The 27,672-nt window shown below is 38.2% G+C and overlaps 1 protein-coding gene across 3 annotated transcripts; it reads left to right on the top strand.

The window, feature by feature from the left end:
* Positions 1–829: 829 nt before the first annotated feature.
* Positions 830–26,599, top strand: LOC110061980 (A disintegrin and metalloproteinase with thrombospondin motifs 6-like). 3 transcript variants are annotated; one of them, XM_089275085.1, is made up of 37 exons: positions 830–982; positions 1,406–1,526; positions 2,119–2,197; positions 2,968–3,299; positions 4,261–4,450; positions 4,702–4,880; positions 5,920–6,006; positions 6,473–6,597; positions 6,844–6,887; positions 7,177–7,282; positions 7,406–7,534; positions 8,262–8,421; positions 9,126–9,227; positions 9,679–9,830; positions 10,222–10,285; positions 10,607–10,715; positions 11,378–11,502; positions 11,779–12,091; positions 12,358–12,487; positions 12,761–12,965; positions 13,280–13,442; positions 14,542–14,680; positions 15,253–15,497; positions 15,851–16,007; positions 16,304–16,491; positions 16,830–16,919; positions 17,075–17,161; positions 18,167–18,217; positions 18,328–18,387; positions 19,403–19,546; positions 19,783–19,833; positions 20,276–20,332; positions 21,223–21,279; positions 22,422–22,478; positions 23,074–23,151; positions 23,672–23,815; positions 24,324–26,599. In XM_089275085.1, exons 2-37 carry the CDS (start codon positions 1,437–1,439, stop codon positions 24,464–24,466), a joined length of 4,632 nt encoding a protein of 1,543 aa, XP_089131211.1. In that variant the 5' UTR covers positions 830–982; positions 1,406–1,436; the 3' UTR covers positions 24,467–26,599. The 3 variants fall into 3 exon arrangements, with proteins under 3 accessions (XP_089131211.1, XP_089131213.1, XP_089131212.1); XM_089275086.1 differs by lacking the exon at positions 830–982 and adding an exon at positions 1,068–1,284; XM_089275087.1 differs by lacking the exon at positions 21,223–21,279.
* Positions 26,600–27,672: the final 1,073 nt, after the last annotated feature.

Raw genomic sequence — 27,672 nt, 5'->3', positions numbered from 1 at the left:
AATCGGATTTACGGTTGTTTTACATCATTTGTAGTCTACTTGCATAAGGCTTGCAAAATCCAGAACTTGTAAATCTAATCACCGTTAATATTATTCTAAATATTTGAATTAGTACTAATTTGTTAGTTTAAATGGAAAACCAATGAGTTGCAAAGATTAGCACCTCAGTGCTAATAAGGTGAATTGCTTTTCAACACTGAGAAGCTAAGTGTTTTCACAGGCCGAATCACATTTTGCGGAAGTAACTAAATTTCCCCCTAAACATCTATGGTGCATTGCCAATCTCAAGCTTGCTACAGTGAATTAAATGTAAAAAAAAATGTTTTGCATAGATTTTCTATGATCTGTAAAATCTCGGCTACTGAATTATAACGAAGAAATGTTCTGAATGAACATCACCGAAATCATGGTAACCATCCACATCATATGAAGAAAAGAATAAAAAGAGTTTTAGACTCCACCGAATCGAGTAAAATGACGGTTATCAACATAGAAATGATATGATATAAGAATTTCAAATTAGGGGTTTGAGCCATTTTTTTTACTCCGAAAATGTTTTTCGTTGTCTAGGCTTAAGCCTCAAACCGAAATACCAATAAAAATAAATTAGCTTCTGAGGAAAACATTTTTTGTTACTCTACCAATGTAGATTCATTTCGTTGGTTTTTACTGCAAGGCGTTTGAACGCTACGGAAGATCATGGCCTTAGTTTAAATTTTTGATAAGGCTTCATCTTTTGCTGTGATGCCACCAGCAAACTAATAAAATTCCACCAATCGTATTCGCCGTAACAGGTCAATGTGTCATAACCACGAAAAACTACCAGTTTAGAAACATAGGGATAGGAAAAAATAACAAACTGAAAACCATGCCAAGCTATGAAAATATCGCGGCATTTTAATACAAGAATACAAGAAGTTTTTCAAAGTTTTAATCCTGCAGGGATAAAAAGGTGATTTAGCTAGCACCAAGCCACTCGGAGGTAAGCTTGTACCACGGCTGTCACGCCAAATAAACGCCTTAAATCACTCGGGCGAATCAGAGCGTTTAGCCTGCTGTTATTTTCCGATCGATTTGTTTGGATTTGTTTCTCTGTGTGTGTTTAACATATCTTTGTCGAGGGTCACGATTCGAGTGTTAACTTAATTTAATTTTCAAGTCGCCACAATAATATAGGGAAACCGATAAATTATTGGAAATAGAGTATTTTATACGATTTCAAAATAACTGACTGGGGAGAGTGCTTCGCACGAATATGAAATGTTGCTAGGATGAGGGTGTAAGGTATTGAAATCTTTTAATTATTGGGCAGTGAAGTTTTGATTAGTAAATATTATCTCCATATTTTTCAAATCGACAGACGTATCGACTAATATTCTGTCTTTTTGTCGATTTTATTGATTAGAAGAAGAAACGTCGTTTACACTTGTGCCGCTATGGATGGTGGGGGAGAAAGATGTTTCAAGATCTTTAAACTGGTTCTGTGCTTATGTTCATTATCCATTGGTGAACTGAACAAAACGCATGTAAGTACATGAGAGTTTGTTCATGATTACCATCAATAGATAGACCGGTTTGTATGTGAAAGTTATGTCGAACGGCAAATCAATTCCTCATGTTTGGTGTGTTCACGAAATTATTCTAGTAACTAATTTGTTGAGTAAACTACCATGCATTATTACATGCCTACGGTGACTTGATAATAACACGGTAGTGGAGAAACATGGTCGAGGCTCAGGAAAAAACAAAACGTGTTTAAGTGGAACCAATGTGGCGTTATTGCTAACCTTCAATTTACACGGCGCTCTTGACGAAAGTAATCAGGCTAGAGCTTTTGCTCCCAGTGAGTGGAATGGACATTGACCGTAGGCCGTGATTTTGCATTGTTTCATTTAACTTGCCAATTATGGATAAAAGTTCGCTTGTACAGCCACTGTCCACGACTGCCATAGCAACTATATGGTGAGACAAAGTGACATGGTAGGGCCTCGTCCTGTTTCGGTGTTTCAGTGATGCGATCGGTGTTTCGGTGTCCAGTTAAGATTAAAACGGTTAGGAACATAAACATTCGTAACGATAACACTAATGGCTGTATTTGTTTTTCACTTTTTGATGCAGCCTTATTCCCACGGCATCCATAGACATATGACAACCAGAGATCTCTCCCGCTTGTTTGGAATAGATTCCCATAACGACGGTAATGTTCCTTTTACCTGTTTACCATTTAACAAGTTTTAAAAGTTAATTATATCACACTGTGATTTCAAAAGGGTGAGGCCACATACTGGGTAAGTTGGAGCTCGACGGTTATCTTTGTTTGCGAACGACATAAAAATGGAAGTTAAACTTGGCCGATAACTTTGCATTAACACACCCAAGCACTTTAATAGTGCAAACAGAAGCGAACGACAAAGATGAAAGCCTGGGGAAACATATCTCACGTGGCTTGGAATTTTAAAATAACTGGGGATCAAGACAACTACGTGCTTGATGAGACCTAGAACCCATTTCCTGTCGTTTTGCCAACCCGCCTTTCTTACCCCATCTACATGATTGCGTTCGTTCTGATCTTCTTAAACAGCTGGAAATAGAGCCCAGAGGAATCAAGACCCTGTTCAGATTCCCTTACCCTGTAAATCTTGGCACTGGACCCTGCATGCTATATAAGGAACATACCTATATCAACGGACATTGAAATGTTTACTGCTTATCCACTGCCCGGCCCCTGAGTTCTTTTGGACAAATCCTGATTACATAGGACTTAATATTATATAACAATTATCGCTTTAATAAGTTCAAACAAATTTTTTCAACTCATTTCTTAAGTTAGAAATTGGGTTCGAGCCCCCTAGTTGCAGATTGTCCTATCCCAATAGTCTTTCCAATCTGGCATCATTATAAGTAAAGGGGGTAAAATAATTTAATATCTGAACCTTATTACGTGTTTCTATCTTTAATCACCTTTAGTACCTGAGTACAACGTTGTGCATCCAATTCAAGTGGACGAGGAAGGCAGCATCGTCTCTCACGAACTATCGTATCCGAGAATACGTATTCGCCGCTTTTCAGAGGAGGTAGATCACAACGAAGAAGTGCATTTTAAGGTGTCAGCTTTTGGAAATGATCTTCATCTCCATTTAAAACGAAACAGGAGACTATTAGCACCTGCGTTCAAAGTGGAGGTTTTAGGAAAACATGGAAGAGTTTTAAAACGGCATACCATGGAAAATTGCCACTACGTCGGAAGAGTGAAAGCTAGATCAAGATCAACAGTAGCAATGAGCAATTGTCATGGACTGGTAAGTGCACGCAGCAACTACCACTTCTCGTCTATGCATTTCTTCCCCTTGGAAGTAACTGTTAGGTCTGTATGTACAATTAAGGACACGGCAAGACTGAGTATTTGGTCAATAAAGGAGGAGAACAACGACCTAGTTTTCGTCCCCCGCTCTATCTCTTAATCTAGTCGCTGCTTGATTTGTAGCGCAGCTTCACCAAGTTCAACTCCTCGACTACGCTAATTTAATAAGTTGACTTGTGTAACTTTTTTTGGCATTCGGCAATCTTAGTCATTGTGTTCTCAGTTAGTAGCATAGTGCACAATACTACGCAAACAAGGGATTTCAGAGTTCAGTTTTGTTGCTATTTGCATTGGACAATCATTCACGTCATATCTGAATGTAAACCGTCTCAACTTTCACTAAGTATAGATAACTGTCCATGTGGTTTAGTTGAACTGCCAAAACGCTTCCAACCGTTTTTGAATTGGATAAGCTTTATAGTGGAGACCATCAACCAATCAAAAGGCTCAAATGAAGTCAGCAACGAGGATCGAAAAGCGTTCCAGTGTAAGCCAAGTGTTCAAGGGCGCCTTGTCCCTTCGACCACAAACTCCGGGACTCTAGAAACGAGGGTTTATGGTAGGGAGATTTCCTGAGAAAGTTTCTGAAAAATCAAAAAAATTATTGAATTTTCAAACTGCAATCCAGGTAACCGAAATGTTTGCAAATTCCAGGGGGATTAAAATAAACTGGAACAGAAAATTCTCGGTGAGACACTTTCGAAAGTTTGGGTATAATGCGCGAGGTTTTCTGCTTTTCTCCGGAAAATGTTGTTCCATTCGCTCTGGAAGTGTACGGCAATTCAAACCGCAATTTTTGGCCTCACGGGAAACGCCACAAACAGCTCAATCAAACTAACGCGGTCGAGTCCTACAATTACGCATTTCTGATGTCTTTTCACGCTCTCTTTTTGCTTTAGACTGGGTTAATTCACACAGAGGACGAAGCCTATTTCCTGGAACCACTTCCGACTCACTTGCATGACAAAGTAACTACTAATGGTAGAAGTAAACCTCATATAATTTATAGAAGAGCTGCTAACCTTGATAAAAGACAAGCCCTTAATGCCGCTAGAGAAAAGAGGGAAGTACATGCTTGTGGAACCGAAGGTAACACTTTTTTTGTAACGATCATTTCTTTTCAAATAGCTTTGGCTCGAATGGTTTTCAGTTTTCAGTTTCGAAGGCTGGCTTGGCTGGCCGAAATATGGTACACATGTTGTATCTGTGTCTGCTTTATTATTCTTCTTGGCAAGTAAATTATAGACGTTCAATTTTATGAATATTCATGCATCTCTTTACACACTGTCCCCAAATGGTTGTTTGATGCATAAGTGTATATATATAATTCGTTTGCACAGATGACCCAAAAATTCGCCTAATACGTTCGTTGAATGATACGCAACCCTCGCAAAGGCACGGACCAGCTGGGCCTGGAGAAGAGAAATACATAGAGACCTTGGTTGTGGTTGATCCAAAGATGACGAATTTCCACGGAGAAGACGCCGCGAAGCAATACGCGCTGTCCGCATGCAATATTGTAAGTAACAAATACAATTCCAAACTGTACAATACAACTCTATAGTATTTAACAAATTAATGAACGAAAAATAAAGCATGCCTCAAGACTTAGATTTGAAATCTCCTAGGTAAGTGAGCCAGCTCATACTTGCAGAGGCCTGGGAATGGGTAGAAGGCTAAGACTGCTACGAGCCAGGCTCATCAGGAGCTTATCCCGGTTTCTGTAGCATGGAGCGACTAGGAGTGTTTCTACTTCCCCCTGGATGGGATGCTATTCCATCGCAGGATTACCCCCAGCATTAAGTTCGCCGGTACCCATTTATACACCTGGCTAGAGAGAAGCACCGTGAGAGTAAAGTGTCTTGTCCAAGAACACAACACAATGTCCCCAGCCAGGGCTCGGACCCAGACTGCTCGATCTGGAGACGAGCGCACTAACCATGAGGCCACCATGCCTCATTAAGGCCTCGAAATGGGCCTGATCATAATCCACGTATCATGTTCTTGGGCAAGGAACTTGATACTATGATTGAATCTATGTTTAAAAATGAGTGCCGCAGGCAAGATAAGGAGTACATGAATTAGCTAGGATAGGTGTTGACCATATGTGGATCATTTGACTTGAGTTAGAAAGAATCATGATTTAAGTCGATTTATCTGATTTTCTATGATATTATTTCAGCTTTCTACAAAGCAATCGTACATCAAATTTCTCTAAAATCTTTATACAAAATCTAGTACAAAATATCCCTTGGAAATCATCCATAAAATTGACAAATTTTCAACATTTCACCCAAGCCAACTTTCAACATTTGATAGTCAGTACCAAAATCAAATCGCTGTACATAAGTGGAAGAGTGTAACATTCTCTTTAATTTAGTTTTTCCAACTCGCTTGGTTGATAAGTGAAGAGCATGTTTTTCTCCAAATCTTTGATGTTGCCGTTGCTGCGTTTTATTCGTTCATCTATTTCACCATTTGGATAAAACCAGGGTTTCGACAGGGTATATTCCTGTTCATCACTGTGTCAACAATTCATCTTCATCTTTATTGTTTAGGCCTCAAACCTTCTGCGAGATGGAAGCATTGGCCAGAATCAAGTGAATTTTGTAGTTAGGAGAATGCAGATTCTAACAACTCCGCAGGTAAAATAACTATATTATATGTTGAAATGCTAATTCTAAGTTAAATGTTTGGGGAATGCCACGAGATGAGACCAACTCATCTGGCAAATTTAATTGGAACATTGCAGAAGTACTTGTATCCATTGATATTGAAGGTCGTTGTTAACTTGTAAATTCATCTGGCATCAGGGCAACAACGATTTTGATTTTTTAAGGCTTATCAATCTCATAAAATATGAGTGGACCCAAGGAACAGTGATTTCAAGTTGGTTCTTTCTTCTTCATAAATAAATAATATTTGATCCAAAAGAATAACGAGAACTACTGTTTGATGCCGTTTCTTCAATGCACACTTACCCCATATTTCCTTTGCCAGTTTTTAAACCAAACGTCACGTTATTAAAGGGGGTGTTCTGATTTTAGTATTTGTGACAGCAAAGTATTAGTTCCAGCTGTCAGTCTAATTTTCAGTATTTTTATTCATTAGTCAGGACTTGTTGTTAACCACCACGCAAGCAATACACTGGAAAGCTTTGGCAGATGGGCGGAGCGGAATAACAATCCTTTGGACAACGATGAAAATCACTACGATTATGCCACTTTATTTACGAGGTAAAACAGTCGTTCAATAAAAAAGCACCCACTCATATAAACTTTCACCCAATAATAGTTCCTGACTGTTAATATAAGTTTTGTCGAGACTCCTTTTTAATCCTTGTTTTTAGCAGAAGCTACTTATATGAAATGTGCCGGCTTACTGCGTAGCCTATGATATCCTCATTATCTCTGCCTTTTTTCTTTGTATCTCTTTACAAAAATATGATTATTGTATACTGATTATTGTTTTTTTTTTTTCAGATATAATATTTGTAAAGACAAGAACCAACCTTGCGAGACATTAGGTATTCTCATTTCTCCACAGTTCTTACCGTATTATTGCTATGTCCCGTACGACAAGTTACCTGCAGCAAATTAATTGTGCCGAGCACAAAATATTGTTTCTCCCAACTGACTGACAGGCCTTTTCTTTTTGTGTCAGGGAATATGGGCGATAAATATCTCTTCATTAATGGATCTCGTTACTAGTCTGCTGGACATTGTTCTAAGAGTACAAGGCGACCTTCAATGTTGATAAAAAATAGGAAATTAGAATGTTTTAAAAACACTCTATTAATGCTAAATTTCCAACAGGTCTTACGAGAACGCGTGGAATGTGCAGCTTCCCCAATTCTGCTAGTGTTGGTCAAGACAACGGTTTGATGCTTGGAATGACTCTCGCACATGAAACAGGACACAGGTGAGCTATGATCAGACATCTTTTTTGATGTTTTTTTAGCGTTTAAGTGTATTATACCAAGTCTTTCAGTTTTAATATATCAGCAAGTACATTGTAATAACTTTTTGCTGTTGCTATTCTCAGTCTTGGAATGAACCACGACAGAGGTGCGTGTCCTGATGGTGTGAACATCATGGCATCTTACCCGGCAGGGAAGCAGTCAGCTTTCCAGTGGTCAGCTTGCAGTAAGAACTACTTGCAACAATTCTTAAAGTACGTACTAAGGCAAACAAAATAATAATTGCTTATTTCATAAATACTTAGTTTCAACAAGATTCCTAACCATTCCATGAACTTCCCGACTGTCAAATGTCCACAAAACAGAGTTTTGCCAACGTTTCCATCATTTACGTCTCGTTAAAATTGAATAGTTTTGCATGCTAAATTGTAAAATAATACAGTTTATTTTCAACGTCTCTAGCTGGCTATTTTGTGCAGTAGTTGATTCCACGTAACAATTATCCATGAATCAGGGTCGGCCATTGGGGAGGGGAGTGGTATACCAGTATACCTGAAAATTAAAACCCATTATACCAAAAAATGTCCTCTCAAATTCATGCGAAATACCAAAATTTGAAAAAAACATGGTATTCTTTATACCCATAAAAGGCCCGATTTTAGCATCAAAATACCGTTTACTTGATTTAAAATCCCCCTGTATACCGTATATCAAAAAGCGTGGCCGACCCTGATGAATATAAATCGGACGGATACGTGGAATAATGTAACGAATATATTTATGACTCGAGGTTCTTGGCAGCTAATATATAGCTGCACGTATCTCTAATTTGGTTATCAATGGCTGAAAGAAGAAAACTTGAAAACTTCAGCAGGCTACTCACTAAATGTAGCTCACAGACATAACTTTTCATATACAGCTGTAAAACAACCAGACATGTAAATAGACTACAAAATAATAGAGCACTACTGTATCACTTAGCTCAGAGGATTCTCGCTGCTTGGATGATAACCCAACCAAAACGAATGTGATAGAAATCAGGACTCTGGACAAGCCCGGTAGACTGTATGACGCCCATGAACAGTGTCAGCTGGCTTACGGACAGGCTGCTAAGTTCTGTGGAGGACAAAAGTTTATGGACGTGAGTGTTCATTTTCAAAAAGCTACGCCAAGTTCTTGAGAGTAGGTACCAGAACTAATCAGCTAATGATAACTGGGCAATGATACCTCACTGAATACTAAGACTATTAGACAGAACTTACTTCGTGTAATATTTCTTATATCTGAGGTGGTTTGTATCGATCTTTTTTATTTTATAGTCTCAGCAAAAATTACACCAGAGATGAATTGAAAGATTATTCTTAGATTATTTTTCAAGAAAAAACACGAAATAACCAGTAAAGGCCTATCCAAACGGGAAATGTTTGGCGACCAAACAACATCAAACATTGTTTGGTGACCAAACATCTTACCGCTTGGCAACCTTGTTTGGTGCTGTTTGATCGTGCTTGATAAAATTTGAAGGCCATCAAACGTTCGATCAAACAACTTAAAACATTTCTTTTATTCTCGTGTTTGATGGGCGATGTTTTGTTCGTTTGGACAGCCGTATCAAACATGTTTGGCGAGCGCATGCGTCCCACGCTTGCTCAGCGGCTTGTATCCATAGTTTCATCTGTGTTTGATCAAACATGTTTTAACCGTTTGGCCACTCACTTCAACATCAGCATGTTTGGTCACCAAACAATGTTTGATAATATTTGGTCACCAAACATTTACCGTTTGGACAGGCCTTAAGGATAAGTTTTGTTGTAGTTATAACTTTCCCATCGTGTGCATTTACAGCAAATCTGCGTGAAGCTCTGGTGTGAGGTGCCTGGGGGAAGTGGAAACTGCAAGACGGCTGAGATACCTGCAGCTGACGGCACTCCGTGTGGAGATAGCAAGGTAACTGTTAACGCGTTATTCGACCATTCGAAACGGTTTTTTAGAAAAGACAGGAACTTAGGTCCTGTAATGGTAACTGGAATATATTTTGTAGCAAGAAAGAAATGTAAATGTATCACATTTTGTTGTAAGACGGATAACTTGGGGGAATTCTGTTCTTGGTTTGGGCTACTGCAAGAGAAACCTGGTTTATTTAATGAAGATGGAACAGTGGGATTCATTAAAACGTATCATCGCTGGCAGCCTTAAGTACTAAAAATAGTTGCAAAGAAATCTCAGTGTTATCATCCGCTCCTGAATGATAGCCTAATAACGTTCCTTCACTTTGATGGTTTTTTTTTTTTTTTTTTTGATAATAAACTTTTATTGTTTATACCATACACTTAGTTACAATACTAATAAAGCTATTTACATAACTTACAATACTTATCAAAACGATTCCGTGTTGCAGTGGTGTAGAAGGGGTCAGTGTATACCTCTGGGCACTGAAGGACCTGACACCGTAGACGGTGGCTGGTCCAAATGGTCCGATAAGTATTCCGACTGCAGTAGAACATGTGGAGGAGGTGTGCAATACAGAGAACGTAGATGCATCGCACCTCGGTAAATATTCATATTTGTTTTCCTCAGAAAAGGTCTTTCGCCATTGATCAAAGCACGTTCGGTAGCGTAAATTAAAGCGAAGGTTACACTCAGCTTAGAAGAACAAAAACAACAATAACAATCCTTTGTTTAAACACGATTTTGTTTAAAGCGACAGGTTTACTTCTAGGGAAGCATTGTACATTTGTAATTTGAATGAGTAGCAACCCTTACACAACACTTTACTAAGAGCGTAGTATTTTTGTGAATTTAGTAAATATATTTGTAGATGTAAGAAATTGGGAGAACAAGTATGCCATATGTTAATTATTGCAAGTCGTTAAAAAACAAGAAAGCCCTGTCTTTTAATACAAATGGCTGTAGTAAAAGATATGTTGTATTTAAAATTCAGCCCCAAAAATGGCGGGAAGCGCTGTGAAGGAGAGGAAAGGGAATACAAACTGTGCAACACTGGGGTAAGTTACTCGATTAAACGACGCAAGACACATAAATATCGCAGTGTCTTTCTCCTCCCAGAAGTATAAATGGGAACCAGTAAGCTGTAAGCGTCAACCTGGACGGACTAGCATCTCGTCCAGGGTGTGCGTCAATATTCTAAGTGGCTTCATTCCACCAAGACAGGAATCGACACTAACGAAGCTCTATTTCGATTCTTTAAAATTACCTGAAGCGGCATGTACCATAAACGAATGGTGGGTTTGCCTTAAGTACTTTGAGACGGAAATCTGTTCATCTTGGGAACTTTATCTAACTCCGACATTCTGTTCTCTTTTTAGTCCTGTTCGCCTGACTCAATGGAATTCAGAAACCAGCAATGTCAAGTAAAAAACTCACAATTGTTCAACGATCAGTACTACGAGTGGGAATGGAAACCTTCAACGTTAAGTAAGATCTTGTGTGTGCTTACCATGTTATATCCATTTTCAAGAAAATCGTCTCTATCCAGCATAGTCATCAATTGTAACTATAGAGTTAGCTGTTCAACAAAAGTCAACAGTGTAGTTATTTTATAAATGTGCAACATAAAAAAGGGATTCCACATTACCACGTTACAATAAAATTAAGTCGGGCATCTCACGGAAAACGGAAAATCAGGGACACCTCACTTTTGAATGGGTGTTAATTTAGGTACGCCAATCACGCATAGCGTAACGAATGTTAATGTGGTTACGGCAGATCAGCTTTTCAAATTCAGTATCCCTTTGCTTCAATTCAATTGTACGCTTACGCGATCATCTGACTACAACTACAAATATCCATGTAACTTATTTCTTTTTCCTTCATTCTTTTAGTTTTTAAACCATAGCAGGATCCTAGTTAGCATGAGAAAAAGAAAAAAAAAAGGGAAGGATTGTGGTACATGTGGTTGTAGGCAAGTGACGCCACCTTGCAAATCGCCTAATGTTACTGATAGATATCACATTTTGGTGTTATTGGAAGCTTGCTGCAATTTTCAGTTGAAAGTGCGGGCTAGATAGAGCCAACTAAACCAAAAAAAGGTTTATCGCAGTTAACTGAATCGTGAAGAACTAAACGTTTGTTTGCAGAGAGCAAGTGTGTTCTGGGCTGTTTTATCAAAGGAACTGGATTAGGTTTTGCCTTTGGAAACGTTGTCGACGGCACGGACTGTGAAAAAAATTCTCTTGACAAGTGTATCGAGGGACAATGTACGGTAAGTTGATAAAACAATTGATAACTTTTGGTGGTAAATGTTTTGACCTTTATATCTCCCTGCGGTAACATCCAAGTTTATATCATTTGTCATCTGAGATCATCACCGCTAATATCTCTTAATTCTCTTTAGAGTGAAAAAGGTACATATTATTTCCTGTGTGATTATCAACCGTATCCGCCTCGCCATGTATACATAATTCAAATTGATATGTCACCCAGGTTTTGTAAACAGTTATGAGCACGAGCCTGACAATTGTTGTTATCTCTTCAATAGAAAGTTGGTTGTGATGGCGTAATTGGTTCTAATGCAGTAATCGATAGATGCGGTGTGTGCAATGGAGATGGAAGTACTTGCTTGCCGGGATCCAGAGACAGCGTAGCACGAAACAGCACAAGCACAAAGAAGGAAGTTACTCCGGGAGCTGCTAACCTTATCACAAGTGCCTTGGATTGGCTGAAGCGCATGGGTTATGATGTCGACAGAAGAGGACAAATCGCCTCTCCTGAAAGCATCACCAAAGACACACAGAAGGAAGACTTTTACTGGGCTGTGGTCAAATCTGGCTGCAGTGTATCCTGCGGTGGAGGTAGTGCGGCGATCAGTGTTTGTTAACAATGTTCTTTTTCACTGATTTCATCCGAATGTTTTTTATTAGTTTTATTAGAAAACAATAGAGGTAGTCGAGAAGTAGCTAAAAGTGTTGAATTGCTAATTCTTATCCTGTTGTGAACTGATCCACTGGACTTATTAAAACATCTATAGTTTCTTATCAATTATACTTTCCTTTATTTACCAAAGAGGTCTATATTATTTCTTTATGAGTCTCCTTATTACTCCCTTTCCTTGTGTTAGGTTCGGAGACTTCCTATGCTGAATGTCGAAGGTCAGACGATGGTTCACCAGTGACTCAAGCCAAATGTGATGCTGGCATGAGACCACCGCGTGAGACAGTTCACTGCAACTTTCAACCATGCCCTCCCGTGTAAGTAGTCATGAGACGACTTCACTTTAAAATAAAAACATCAAAGCAATTGCTTCATTTATAATTGAGATTGATCATATGTCTGAACGGCGAGACATTAGGAATAGCCCTTAATTTACATGCAGGTCCCGACTTCAGTCTACATCTGACCCACTTCAGTACAGTCAGGGTGTTTAATGGGAGGCCTAGCTAGGGAGATCCGGAAATCACACAGTAAATGAAGTCTTCAGTTTCCTTACTGGTTAACAAAGATTACCTCAATATTTATCATAGTTGGAAACCGGAGGGATGGGAAGACTGTTCTCAGACCTGTAATGGCGGGAACAGAACACGTGAAATAAAGTGCATGCAAGTGGCAGCTGATGGAATTGAATATGACGTAGACCCCAGACTCTGCTCAGATCCTAAACCGTCCATGGTGGAAGCGTGTAATAACGTGCCGTGCCCATCTGAGTGGGTGGCTCAGCCATTTGGACAGGTAGGCGTGTGGCTTATCACTAAACATTTTGTATCAAGTTGGAGTAAATAGCAACAAAGAAAGGCCCATATGATGGCAAATTTCACTTTCTTATAGTATGGAAAAAGTAACGAAAGAAGTTGACCGTTTTATTCCGACAGAAATAAATTTGAAGGTACACATTACACACATTACTATTTTTGCAAGGAGCTATATGATTTTCTCAATATTCCAGACTGCTTTCTACACAATTAACTAAAGCATGCGCATGGCTTTTTATTGAAACAAAGCCTCCTGTACGCCGGACAACACCTGCTCTCTCTTTAACCCTACAGTGTTCAACAAAATGCGGACGTGGGCTTCAGAAGCGGACCGTAAAATGTATGAAGGCAGATCACCGTGGAAACCTAATGGACATGGAAGAGGCCCAATGCGATGCAGCGCTTAAGCCACCAACACAAGAATACTGTAATGTACACAATCCTTGTCCTGGAGATGGTAAGTTTGCCAGACAACTTGTTAATATTACTAAAATTGTACCTTCTAATCTGCATGTGTTTTTTATGCTTTAAAGTGTTTAAAAAAAACATTATACGACTAGCCCTTTGTCTTAGTTTGGACCACTTTCATCAAATCAATGTATATGCTCTCATTTTGCGACTAGTTAATATTACATTCATAAGCAGCTAACAGTCAGATGTTAAAATGAATAAACTTCGCATTGTAGTTGTGCCTAGGGCTTGCCATAAGTTGCTCGGCAACTTTTTGGCAACTTTTCGTATTTCGAGCAACTTTTTGCATTCTGAGCAATTTCTAGTTTTCTGGATATCGGAGCAGCTTTTAGTGCTGTAATTGGCAATATATACTTCCATATTTTACAATGTTTCAGTAGACAACTTGTGAATTTCTTTAATTTTTTTTTTAAATTGTGTACATTTTTGTTAAAAATTTTGATATTGATGCGTAGTATTTACTCATACGTATTGTGAACAAATTTATTTAGCGACGCTGGTTGCAACGCAAAATTGCACAAAAATGCATAAAAATGTTACTTATGTTGCACAGATTGCATATTTTTGCATCAGACCAAATAAAAGAAGAGAGACAAAAAATTTTTGGCTTTTTTTAGCAACTTTTGAGCAACTTTCGTTACAAAAAGCAACTTTTGACTTTTTTGGAGCAACTTTTGAGCAACTTTTAGAGAAATTTCGGGCAACTTGTGGCAAGCCTTAGTTGTGCCAGAATTTCTAGTAAGTAAGAAAAGTAAGTAAGTAAGTAAGTAAGTAAGTAAGTAAAAGCTTTATTGATGTGTCAATGTATTTAGTTTCACAACTAATTGGGTACACAACAAAAACTGCATGCTAGGTTCCAGGATTGCGTTGGGAAAGTAGTTCTTTTAAACTACTGCTACTTGCTACTACCAGAAACGTTTGATCATGACGGGGCAAAGCAATGTAAAGTCCAGGCATTAGTTAAAGAGCCAAACTATGATTCTCTGGACATTTTTCTACAACAACTGAGTCCAGTCGTGACATTGCATGTCCTTGAACCAGTCAGTGATATGTCACACATTAAATTTCATTTTGATACATTTCAGACAATTGTGGCGGGAACTTTACAACAGACGTTGGAACTTTCTCATCACCAAGCTATCCAGCGGATTACCCTGATAACAAGGAGTGTGTTACAACTATCTCAGTCAACCCTAACAAGGTTATCAAGCTTAATTTCCACAGGTAAAAGTTAAGCTTTTGACTTTCCTCTTACTTTTTTGTTGACTTCCAGATTGATAAACAATTCTACTCTCAATCTTGAAAAGTGCCTTGTGTAATTGCTTGGAACTTTAGAGCCGTTAAGTGTGATGGCTCAACGTCAAATAGTAAGCGCAAAAGAGCCACAAAATGCCATTATGTCCGAAAGAAAGTAATGATAATAACAATAATAATAATAATAATAATAACAATAACAATAAACAAGCGAATATTAACGTTAAAAGCCGACGTTTCGGCGTCATTGTGACACCATTCTCAAGGCAAAGTGAACAAAAAATGCGATATCGATGCCTTGAGAATGGTGTCATGATGACGCCGAAACGTCGGCTTTTAACGTTAATATTCGCTTGTTTATGCTTTAAGAAATCGTTAATAATAACAATAATAACAATAATAAATAGCATGTTATTAAAATAATAAAAAGCGAATTATACTATTCTTACAGATTACCTGCATGTAGAAAGGCAAAAAATGAATCTCTTAACCTCCTATTGTCGAAAACTCAAGCTTTGTTTTGTCTGATTGGTTGGTTTTAGCATGCAGGTGGTATCTCCGGAGGACACCTCAAGACCCGAGAAGTGTAAAGGCGACTTTGTGAAGGTTATGGATGGCGACTGTTCGTCATTCAAAGCTGAAACGAAATACTGTGGAAAACAGGAACCAGCTCCATTCATTTCCACAGGAAACAAACTTTGTGTGAAGTTTTTTTCTGACGAATCTCAGACAGCTCAAGGATTCAGTGCATCTTATGAGGCTGTCGACAGGCCAACCAATCCTGGAGGTAGCAAAGGGGAGGGGCTTCTTCTTTTCAGTATATAAGAACAAGCCATAATACAGCAAAGTTTTAAGGTTTACTTAAGTTTACAAACAATGTTGGTGTTTCAAGAAACTGTTGGTTACGGGTGCAAAAACAGTTCAATAAGTTGATAACGATTTGTAAAGTTCTCATATATTTTAATACCTACCTTACTGTTAGTGGTGGTGTATTAGTATAAGCTAACTCAACTGTTATTTTATTTATTACACATCAAATAAAGCAACATTGATATTTTTTCCTACTTATAACAACTTTACTTTATGATTAAAAGGATTTCGACAAACATTTTGTTAAAGGCTAATAATTTCTCTACACAGATCAGTGCGGTGCTGTTCTGACCTCACCAGTTGGTTTGATAACATCACCTAACTATCCAGAGCCGTATCCAAGCAACGAGGAGTGCAATACTACCATTAAAGTTGCAAAGGGTCCAATCAAGGTCGCTTTCCAAGCTTTTGACGTAGGAAATACAAAGTAAGCAAACATCTTTGCTAAATGTATTGTACTGAAGATGCCATGAATCCTATCAAGGACTCGAGTGACCATTGCTATCGCACTGATGTAGATTTCGACTCCCTGAGCGTGATTTTACTCACCACGTACAGTGCAGTGTTATAGCATTTAACGAGAATTCGTTTCAATCCACTTATTAAAAACTTTTCTAGCCGCATCTTGGCCGAAGTGAAAACAAAATAACACAAGAAAAGAGTGGGATACCGTAAATTTGTAATACGTAAATGAACATTTCTATTACTGCTACCTGACCACAGCTGTGAAGATGATTATGTGGTAATAGACGAACCTATTCAAGGAAAGACCAGAAAGCTTTGTGGAAATCAGATTCCGAAGGCCTTCAATATTTCCTCCAACGAGCTCAAGATTGCTTTCAAGTCTAAGGAGCGCATTGGAAGACCCAAACCTGGATTCGTGGCCACTTACACATCAGGAACAACTCCAGGTAAACGTTATCATTAGTGCACAATAGAGGATCTGATGCCGCTCATGTCAAAGTTAGAAGGCCGCAGAAGACTTAAGAGGTCCTCTGCAGATATGTAATATCTCCTATCTGGAAATCATAGGAGCTTTAACGGCTCATCGTAGGGGTCACATTTCATAACCTAGATGGATGACTTTCGCACAATTCAAACAAGGCTGAAAGGACTTGTAGAAAAATGGCCCTGAAAAGCCCCAATGGGGGAGTGGTCAATGAATATATTGATCTCTTTTTTATTTTTATTTTTTAATGATTCGCCGCCTGCTCCTCAACCCTAATAGTTGCCATGGCTCTTTTCACAGATGAGATACGAAAAACCGCGGGAAATGCTGGAATAAAAACTTTTACTTCTAAGCTAGACCAGGGTCTCGTGGCAGATGCTGTAACCAGAGGTGAGCTACTTGAAATGTTTCCTCTATTTTAATGCATTTCTCTTCATCAGACAACGTCATGCTTAAGTACGCAAGAGTATTCTGACCTACAGAAAAATGTTGCATATTGTCAGGAGAACTCTCTTGATATTGCATATGTTGTTTTTGTGTTGCAGAGCATATCCCAAAGCCTTCTAACACCGGAATTCCGGCGGGAATGGGAGTAGACTTCTTACCAGTATCTAAACAAGACAGCAAAGAAGGTATGATTTTCTTTTGATAACATACTATACATAGGTACACGTATCAAAAGTGTGCAAAACACTTTTACATTAGATAGCGGCTTACAGGAGAGAAGTGGCAATAGACCAAAAGAAAGAGCCTGTCTAAAATAAATGAAACAAAAGAGTCCGTCCTGTTTGGTAACACAAGAACAGTACCTTAGTGGCATGGCGAAAATTTGGTTATATAGTCGTAGAAGTGGGGGTGGTAAAACTAACGGTTCCGTACTATCAGAATCTTGACATCAATCTTGACATTCGGTATTTTCATCGAGTTATAGAAATACGAGTGGAAATTTGGTAGAACTAATGTGCGAACAAGAGCCGATGGAGTGTTTCCACAGATTTTTGGAGTTCTCCCAAACTCTCACGAGTGTTATACTCCTTTACATAAATAACATTTAATTTCAGTCAGCTCGATTAGCTTTTAAATTATTCTGGGTCTGGCTAATTTTCTGATTCAATTATCTTTTTTGTAACTAAGAGTTTTCCTATTTTGGTAATAAATTAAAGCGTTTGTTGTTGTTGTTGTTATTGTTGTGTTTCTACAACTTGAAAGAATATCATATAAAATCTTGGTCTTTGACCATCGTAGCTTGATTAAAAATATAAAACAAACAGCGGTGATAAACATTTAAAAACATGCATTTCATGAACTTGACTTTTCGTATGCTAGTCAACACACATTTTCAAAAGTATAACCGTTAAAATTTTTTGAAAAGCTACAGCTTGCATTTTCTTTTCTTTTCCTAAAATAAAAAAAACAAGGCATCCCCATAACTAACTGCTATTGCTTTCGTTTCGTTTCCTCAAAAACAAACCGGTTTGTTTTGGTTTTATTGTGATTAGCTAATCAAACAACTTGAACCACCGTTTACTCTGCGAACATCCTTCGGACGGTTAAGAACATGACTTAAACTATTTGAACGCGGTTGTTTCTTGTCTAGTTCTTAAGAATAACCAAATTCTCTTTTCTGCTCGTCCTAGTCTCCAAGGAGGAAGGAGAGGACATAGATGCTGGTGTCGGAGAAAACAATGGTGAGTAGATATTATTTCATTTTGTTTATTACAACATATCATAGTTTACTCTACCCTGCTAGGTGGTCCAACTAGGTCATTTGAAAAAGAAATTCATAATCTCATTCCAGATAAAGAAAACATTGATGATGACCTCATATTAGCCAAACCCACAAGTGGTCTTCAAAGTGGTAAGTGGTAACTTGTCCACAAAGCACCTTGGATTGCTAAAGTTAGCCATCTACTAAGAATAATTAGAAACGTAAAAGTAACCTTTATTTATGCTGTCATTGTTGTTGCATTTTATGATACATCGTAATTAATTATTAATATTGCATTGAGTGTTCTAATTATCTGCCTTGGGATCCTTCATTGCTGGGCATGATCACGGCAACATCAAACCCTCAGCGGCCATTGAAGTTCCTCTAAGGTCTTCTTATCTTGGACCGTCTTACTAGGAAGCTTAAGCAATGACGACGGCGACACCTAACAAAAAATGAATTTTTACTTTGCCAACGAATTTCGAAGTTACCTAAACACCTGCTAAAACTGAATATGAAATGCCAGCGATCAGTTCCCAAAGGAAAAACGAAACATTAGCCGTCGTGGAATACATCCTCCAAAATACGCAGAACTTGGTAATTTTACGTTTCTGCTTTCCGGGTGACAGCCACGAGATATAAAAAGACAAATAAGCACGTAACTTCGTCACCTTACTTATTAAACCATATTTTGCTCGTTGACGTTGTAGTTGTTGTTGTTTTTTTGGATTGCTAACGCTTAAGGACCCTAGTCAGCCTTTGGATGCCATCGAAATTATTGACATTGCATGGTGAAGCGAAATCTTATTGCTTTGCTGTAACTTGTGTTTCTGAAAGTATGTTTAATTATCCTTGGTAGTTTTACAGCGATTTCCTTTGTTTCGACATGCTCCGAATAAAATATACTTACCAAACTCTGGCGTGTAAACAAAAACAAAGGTGTGGCTGACTACGGCCCATTTAGCTCCCTGTAGCCCTAAGGGAATAACTGCACGAATTCAGGCCAATATTTCCATGTTTGATCAACAATTTGACGCACCGAGACACTGGCGTTTTTATCAGTTGTTATTTTTTTAAGCTAGATCCAGTTCCAAGTTGATCGTACCGCTGTACATGCATGTATGTACAAAATATTATTCTCTGTTCTTCATTGTAAAATCGACAGCTCTCAGTCAACTCAATGGAGACTCAAGTGGAAGCGGGAGCGGAGATAGCGAAGCAAGTAACAGAAACACAACCCTTAACAATTCAACAGCTGGTGAAGAAGATGAAACTTCACATGAAAATGCTCCAAAGAACAAAACAGAAGGTATTCAAATACACTCCTGTTGTAACTGCAGTCAAACTGCAATCATCCTCCCCACCAAAGTTTCACAAAAATTTGTTCCAAATTAGAAACAACACCCCCAATTACAATACAAAGGAATTCCAATCCCTTCAGTTTACTCTACTGTCTTTTTTGATAGACCAAAATTTTCATAACCCGCTCGACGATTGAAGCTCTTAATTAAGGCTAACATTTTCATATTTCGTACTGTAATATAGGTATTCATAATGATGAAATTACGAAAGAAACCATTCCAGAGACCGACCAAGGTAGGTAGTGTGGGTTACACCCGAATTGGACGGAAAGTTCCTCAACAGGCGTACCATTTCACCCTACGTTAGCTAGATACACGTCCTAAACAAAACCTTACACCAAAGAAATCTCCTATATTTTAAGCTCTTTGTGTGGGTTAGGTAAATTTCAGTTTTTTTACAAGTTTTTAGGTGACCAGTAGAGCGTTGTGTATAAGCCTACGCACAAATCTTGTTAACTAAACGTTCTTTAGAATCAACGTGTACCGCAAATCAAGATACAACACCACAGCAGGAACAAAAAGTCTTTAAATTGACAGTTTTAACCGTATTTACCCAGGAGGACGAACAATGCGTCTGATAAGTTCGTCCAGGTAAATACGAGACGCAGTAACTGTATCGTGAACGATTTATATATTCCTGCATGTCCAATATTAATATTAACTCGCTTAATCCTCAGGGAGCCTCGTCAATCAGACCATGTCAAATAGCCTCGATAATGAGACTCAACTAAATGGTAAAGAAATAAATTTCAGTCTTACGCTTAATAATTATTAAGGGAGGACATAGAGTAAACGTTTTCATCCCCCATAGAGGCCTTACACCCGAGGTAATCCATCTCAGATTATTTTCGAATCAAATTATTCCCTGCGGATAACGTTCCCATTCGCGCTGTTTAGATGTTTTCGTGACGGGTGGAATCGCATGGGCTGTCCACATGAGCAAAGTTGGCTTTACAGGATTGGCTGTTTCTAGACCCAATGGGAGTCATTGGGCGAACTGATCCTTGCCCGATATAATAGGTCCGGCGCTCTTCATTGGTTGGTCGCTATGGGTTTGCAATTAAGATAAATTTTGATAGTCAACCATCACGCATAGAAATCGAGAGCGAATGATCTAATTGTTTTCGTATAAATCTACTAGTCGTTAAAAACTTTATCTAAATCCTCTTCACAGACATTTCGAGCGGCCGTCATTTTGTTAACAAGGGCACACTGTCACGCTACTCACTATCTATTACAGAATAGATAGTGAGTAGCGTAGCCAATCATAGAACGGCATTCGTGATAGAACGCTGGTGGATTTACACTAAAACTCGATAGAAACATGGAGAACATGTTTTCTATTTATAAAATAAGGATTGTATGGGGAATTTATTGTATTACCTTATATTTACATCCTCTCTAGTTATTTTGTATACATTAATATATTCGAACTACACAGACCATGCGGACAACATTTACTTTGTACATATTTATATTCCTGTTTAAAATTGTGTACTAATGTTCAGTTACAAGCTATATAATTAGGAAAACAAGTAACCTCGATTATTTCCTGTCATTGTTATGTATTTATACCCATTATTCAATTCATATGCTTGCATATTTTGTACATTGTCACTCACAGACACCTCTAGTAACCAGACTCTCGCCGGAGCACTTGCAGAAGCCATAAAATCACATGGTATGCACAACATCCACTACTGCATGTGACTATTTGTGTCCATGCAGGATTATTCATGAAGTCACTTTCCTTTCGCAAGAGATCGTAATTGGTGCACCTACGTTTAAGTACACTGATACATGGGAGTCCATACATCATTATGTGCATACACATATTTGAATTTAAAGAATCAACGTCACGGTTTTCGCATCTTGAAAAGTTTGGCCTAAATTTTTAAAGCTGGTCGTTTGTAATCCTTGTTAATCTTCTCCATCCTTAACCGTGATTGCTCGTTTATGGTTTATTAAAAATGTAGACATAACCTGATATATTACCTTCAATTTCAAGGTAATATTGTACCCGGCCAAAATACCTCAAAATACGGTGACTGAACTATTTTAACATCGTCTTATCAGGCCACCTCAAGGCCACGATGAGAAAAATAACCAAAATAGCGGATCTGCAGAATACTGTAACATGATTCTGACTACTTAGTGTAATATTCATTACGATCTCACGTTCTGATTTCGACCATTTGGTTACCAGAAACTTGGAAGACAAAATGAAAAAGTCATGAACGAAACTGTAAGAGGTTCACGATTGTTTTAAAATCGGTTCACTGAATTGGTTTGAATATTAGTAAACCTAAATCCATTTAATTTCACAAGGGTAAAAAGAATCATGCAGTGAATCACAGCTCTCTAGAAACTCTATTTTCATTCGTCCATTATAAAGCTAACACTACATCTATTGCAATCAAGAGAAGCTTATGAATGAAATCAAATTTAAAAGGCGAACAGGATTTTTCAGTGAAGGAATAATAATACTCAAGGTTATTTTTCATTTCATTGACTGCAATTAAAGAAGCCCGAAAAACATCAAAGCCTCATTGAGAAGTGAACTTGTCACCCCCGCCTCACTATATGGTTGCTATACTCTACCTTGGCCATGTACTATCAGGCCACACACTGGGATCCGAGATGGTGAGAAAATCAAAAACCAGAGATCGCGAATTAAAGCTCAGGTCTCGTTGAAAAAGAGCTTCCTTCCAGTACAAACAACTCCGTCAATTCATCTTTGACTGAATATCTGTTGTTTTTGTAGGGATGAGACTTTTAATGTGCCTCATTCTAAAGGGTAGTGTTTCTTTTCCTTTTTTTCAGGGAATGCCCTTAATAAAACAACAGTTGATGACCTGCAAACTTTGAAAAATTCATCAGGTGAGCCTTTTTGCTTATAACACTTCAAATGAAACCTCTTAGTTTCGCGGCACACCTCAAAGTTTGATTCGCGGTGCAAATGACTTCTTCTGTACTTGATCTTTAAAGGTAGTATTATAAAGGCCGATAATACTACAAGGAAAACAAGATCTAATACCTACCAGAGCACGACGGGCAAGCTTTCCCTCTACGGGAGTGGCGGTTCTCCAAGTCGCTAATAACAACTATAGAGTAATGTCAAAAGCCGATTTCATAAGCCAGTTAGGATTAAAGTAAGAAATTCAGTTTATCTATCACTGAAAACGTTACAAAAGTAAATGAGCAGATAACAGACAACAGACAAGTGATAAAATTAGGTATACACTAAGAGTAGTCCCTCTTTCGCTTAGTCCGTCGTACGTGAAATCCTGGAGGCTCCTTGCCCCCAGGATTTCGCGCGGCCATTTTTTTCTCGCGGTTTTCTTTCGCGTCACGTACGACGGACTAAGCGAAAGAGGGACTACTCGTAGTCTAAATTAGGTATAAACAATTGTTATTCCTGAGGATGGAATTAAACGGACGATTTCGACTGATAGTAGGGTTGCTTTCGTTACAGAATCCAATGACCTGTCATCGATCCAGGACATTCAAGGAAAGGGGTTGGCTGGGCTTATTAAGCCTATCCTTAACCAAGGTAAACCATAATTTCTGATTAGCTAACGGTCTAGCAGAAATGACTCCTGAGTTAGTGTTAGGAATATATTTCGTTCTAAAAAAAGTCCATTTTTGTAGATGAAGTATTAAAGGAGAGTTCGTCGATCGGACACCTTTTTTGTTCCCAACGAATTTTTCAATTGGTACTTAATTTCTTCTAACTTAATATTTTATTCAATTTACGTAGTGTTACGTTATTTTGATTTTAATTTTCTCGGAGATACCAGCCTATTTTTGGCTACTCAAAATCTAAGATAAAATAAAGTTCTATGTATGTATGTACTTGTGAATCATTGAAAGAAAATTGTTGGAGCAGCCTAAGGATTGGTATTTCAGCCAGTGCATTAAAAAGCAATCTACACCTAGCCACTTATTTCATGACAAACGCCGAATTAAACATTGCTTGCAGATCTAATTTAAGAGCTAAACTAATTCTTATTAACTAACCAACGCAAAAGAGACATCTCTTTCTTGTATTCTTTCAATTGTCTGATTTGCAGGTTCATGTCCACCTTTAAAGTCACTCAGCTGTCTCAATTTACTCTACTCGTTTCCGTGTAATAACGATGACGATTGCTTTGAGAACGGAATGACATGCTGCAACACCAAATGTACATACGGAAAAAAGATGTGCATTCCACGAGGTAAGGCGCACGCGCAAGTTTAACTGACGAATCCTCAAAATTAGTAACGCACCCGAAGTAACACACTAGTTTTATTTTACTTTCTACAACCTTTCCTTAGTTTGAGCAGAAGTTCCACGATGGAAGGAATCGTATGTAGCAGGATTTTATCATACCACTAGTTCTGTACAGCCACTGTAACTTCATTTGAACACTGAACCTCCGTTTGACCTGTGACCTGTGTAGGCTTGACTAAGACTGAAAAAGACGTATCGCTCCTTCAGGACATCTATCCATGCAGGGATCGCAAATCAGAAACGGGTTTCCAACGCAATTGGCAGTCAATCGATCGAAGCACGATATTGGTTTTGATCAGCAGTTAAGCTAAGCTGAGCAATTTTGCAAAGAGAGATTTGCAAAGGGGTTTTTGGGTTAGCAGAAAGTTTTTCCAATCAGGGGTTGACACTTGTTGTGATGTCAACCTTAACTTACATTTTGTCGATAAAAATGTTTGCTTATTTTTCCTCAGTTTCCACCGTGTGTCCCTTAAGAACTCCATACTACACTGGGTTTCAGACATGCAAAGACTCGGGCGATTGTGGGACTGGCGGAGTATGCTGTATGGATATGGCTGGAAGACATTACTGTCATCATCTTGGCTATGTGGAATAAATGCCGTCTTGGAGAAACGAATATCACACTTCTTGCACAACGGGTGGATATTTGAAGAGTCTACGGTCCTTGTCAGAAGAAACCAGCTTCTATCAAAGTGCCTACAACCCCAAAATTGTATTAGCTCAAAACAATATTGATACATTCGTGATCATAATACCGAAAAAATTTTGCTTTCGGTTGAAACCGCGATTTTTTTTTATGAATTTTCAAAGTCGTGAAATATCGCTATAACGAAAACCATAACCGGGTCAAAGTACAAGTCAAAAGGATTTGGGTCTAGCGCATTTCGTGACGTCATACAAGGAGATCATTTGCACAACATGCGCACAAATATACTTGCTTGCCTCGAGTTGTTGTAACATTATTCTGAGCAAGAAAATTACGTATAAAACTGTGAAAGCTGATCAAGTTCTAGGTAGTGTTCATTAAGCGCCTCAGCCAACAAGATTTGGGAAGATGTCATGATCATGTTTGACCGATCGGCGAGTCTGCAGCGAAGAATGAGTAAAGCTGAAATCATAATTATAGGGGCTTTGGCTTGTTCGGGTTGCAGGATTTGGTACGGAATTCAAAATATTATCTTTGTTTAAATGCATTAAGTGATTCTGGTGAAAGCTGGTGAGTTTCAAATCTTCTCAGTCTGTTTACACGTATGTACTACGTGAACGATGGACTCGATTCGAGGCGTTTTAATTCGCATTTGTGTATAGCTTACAGATCTGAACGAATAGCCATCGCAAAATTAAAACGTGAGACTTTCGTCGGCGAATTGCCATGCAAATAGCTATTCCAAGTCAGGGTATTCTGAACTTCTTTCTACAAGTCTTCGAAGCGATTCCGGTCTATTTGGTTCAGCTTTGCATGAGTACGCTATATCAACTGGTGTTTACAAGGTCGTGGAAACAGTCTTCCAGAGTTTAGAATCTGACAAAGTTTGGATAACAAACGTGCAATACATCTAAACAACTTAAATGTTTAAGATCGCCAAGAAAAAGGTTATTTCATTGACATACTACGGAAATTCATTACTAACGTTCATTATCTACTCCTCTTCTCTTCAGTTCAAAACTGGCGCCAGTATCCTTGTTTGACGTCATTAGCTCCCGTCTCCATTACCCTCGGTCGTGTGCTAATTAATCGCAACTGACTCAATTCATAAAAAATCGCCGTTTTAACCAAAAACAAGACTTTTTGTAGCATTCTGCTCCATACAATACAAAGATTTAATCCCCCAAAGAAAATTTTTGGGTTATAGGCACATTAATACTGAAGATACATCAAGTTACCCAAGACGTACCTCAACGGTTGTTAATCTAGATGAAAGTGGTTTCCCTTTCACTGGGGAATTATCTTTGTGATAGTTAGAGAACGAGGAAGTTTGAACTCAAGGGATCACTTATGTACAAAACGATGAAAAGTATCGGTTCAAATCTGTTTAAAAGATTAAGCCGCAATGATATGTCTATCTTGTCACAAAAGAGTAACGTTATTATTTTCAGACCAAATTTGAAAAGAAAGGTCATCGGATTTGAAGAAGTGACCATTGCTAAATGACGAGTTTTAATCGTACCGCAAGATACAGCGCGTGTAAAAAATTGGTTGAGTTTTGCTAATGCATGGCAAGTAAACTAGGAGATTGATTGAGGAATTTATCAAAAGAGAACTTAACGTTTAATATACAATGCAAAGCACATTTTTTAATATATAGACATATTTTAATATATTTAAAATGGGAGAAAATCAAGACTTAAAAAAGCTTAAAAAATAAACCGCTAACATCGTTTGTCATTTATCATTTTTCCAACTAATCGCCAGTCAAATTATTTATGGAGAGTTGTTCTCATTCGTATACATTAGCCATTCTTATATTCAAGAATTCACTCGCGCAGAGCAAAGTTTTTACAGTTTTACCAATTTTTAACCCACGTCATCAAGACATATTCCATGATTCTTGGCATCCAGAAAAAGGGAAATTATTTAGAAAACGTTAGGAATCTGATTAAGCCCGTAGCTAAGTAAAGAACATTACTTTGTTGGACATTTTTGCGAAGGTCTTATTCGACAGAGAATGAAAGTCTTGTATGACAAAGAATTAATGTGAATAAACTTGATTTTTATTGAACAGGAAAATGTATTACAAGCTGCGATACTTATGTACTTTCATACGATTTCCTATTCTTCTTATCCAATAAGTAACAAACTCATGCAGGATTCTGCCGCCAGAGCATGACGCAATAAGGGACAGGCCGTATATGTTGCTTAGCACCTACAGAGATAACATCGCGGGCTCCGTCAGATTATCGAAGACGGTATTATACCTATAATGGCCAATTCCCTTCGTGAGATGCGCCTGCAGGGAATCATGGTAGTTGTATTCATCAAAACAAATATCCAGTCCCTAAATAATTCTCTGCCAGGAAAGGAATTTAAAGTGGCCGGAATCCAAAGTTAAAACATTAGGACTGTGACTATCAGTCGAGCCTGAAATAGCTGCTCTGCTAAACTATGATGAAAAGGTGGAAAAGATAAGGAAAGGCCTTAGCTGTTGGAAGTACCGTAGACTGACCTTGCTGGGAAGAATTACTGTTTTGAAATCGTTAGCCGCGTCGCAGTTAGTATATTTGCTATCTCCTTTGCCATCGAATTACAATGCTTTAAATCAGATCAACAAGCTGTTTTATCAGTTTCTTTGGAACGGAAAGGGAGACAAAAATCAAACGCAAAATTATGATAAATGATTATTGTGATGGAGGCCTAAAGATGATTGATCTTATTTCATTTAACAAAGCTCTAAAAACAACATGGATCAAGAAATACCTAGATACCACCAATAACGCAAAATGGAAATTTTTTTTTGATTTGGCTCTAAAACACTATGGTCGTGAAAATATTTTTGCTGGCAATCTCAATGTTAAAGACACCACAACGTCTATTAAAGCTACGGATGCATTTCTCAAAGAAATTTTGGAGGTCTGGGCGGAGGTCAACTTCGAACTACAAATAAAATCCCAGGTGCAGTTTCATGAACAAAGCCTATGGCACAACTCTCTAATTAGAATAGCAAACAAACCAATATTCTTTAGGGACTGGTGTGCAAAAGGAATTACAAAAGTGAAACATTTACAAAAACCAGGGAGCAGCAACTTTCTCTCTTTGAATGATTTTCAATTAAAATACAGCTTAAGTGTCTCTCCTCTTAAATA

The sequence above is a fragment of the Orbicella faveolata genome, unplaced genomic scaffold (genome assembly GCF_042242905.1).
Source record: "Orbicella faveolata isolate gen_17 unplaced genomic scaffold, um_ofav_v1 contig_36, whole genome shotgun sequence".
NCBI lineage: Eukaryota > Metazoa > Cnidaria > Anthozoa > Scleractinia > Merulinidae > Orbicella > Orbicella faveolata.
This window is presented reverse-complemented; position numbering and strand designations above follow the sequence as displayed.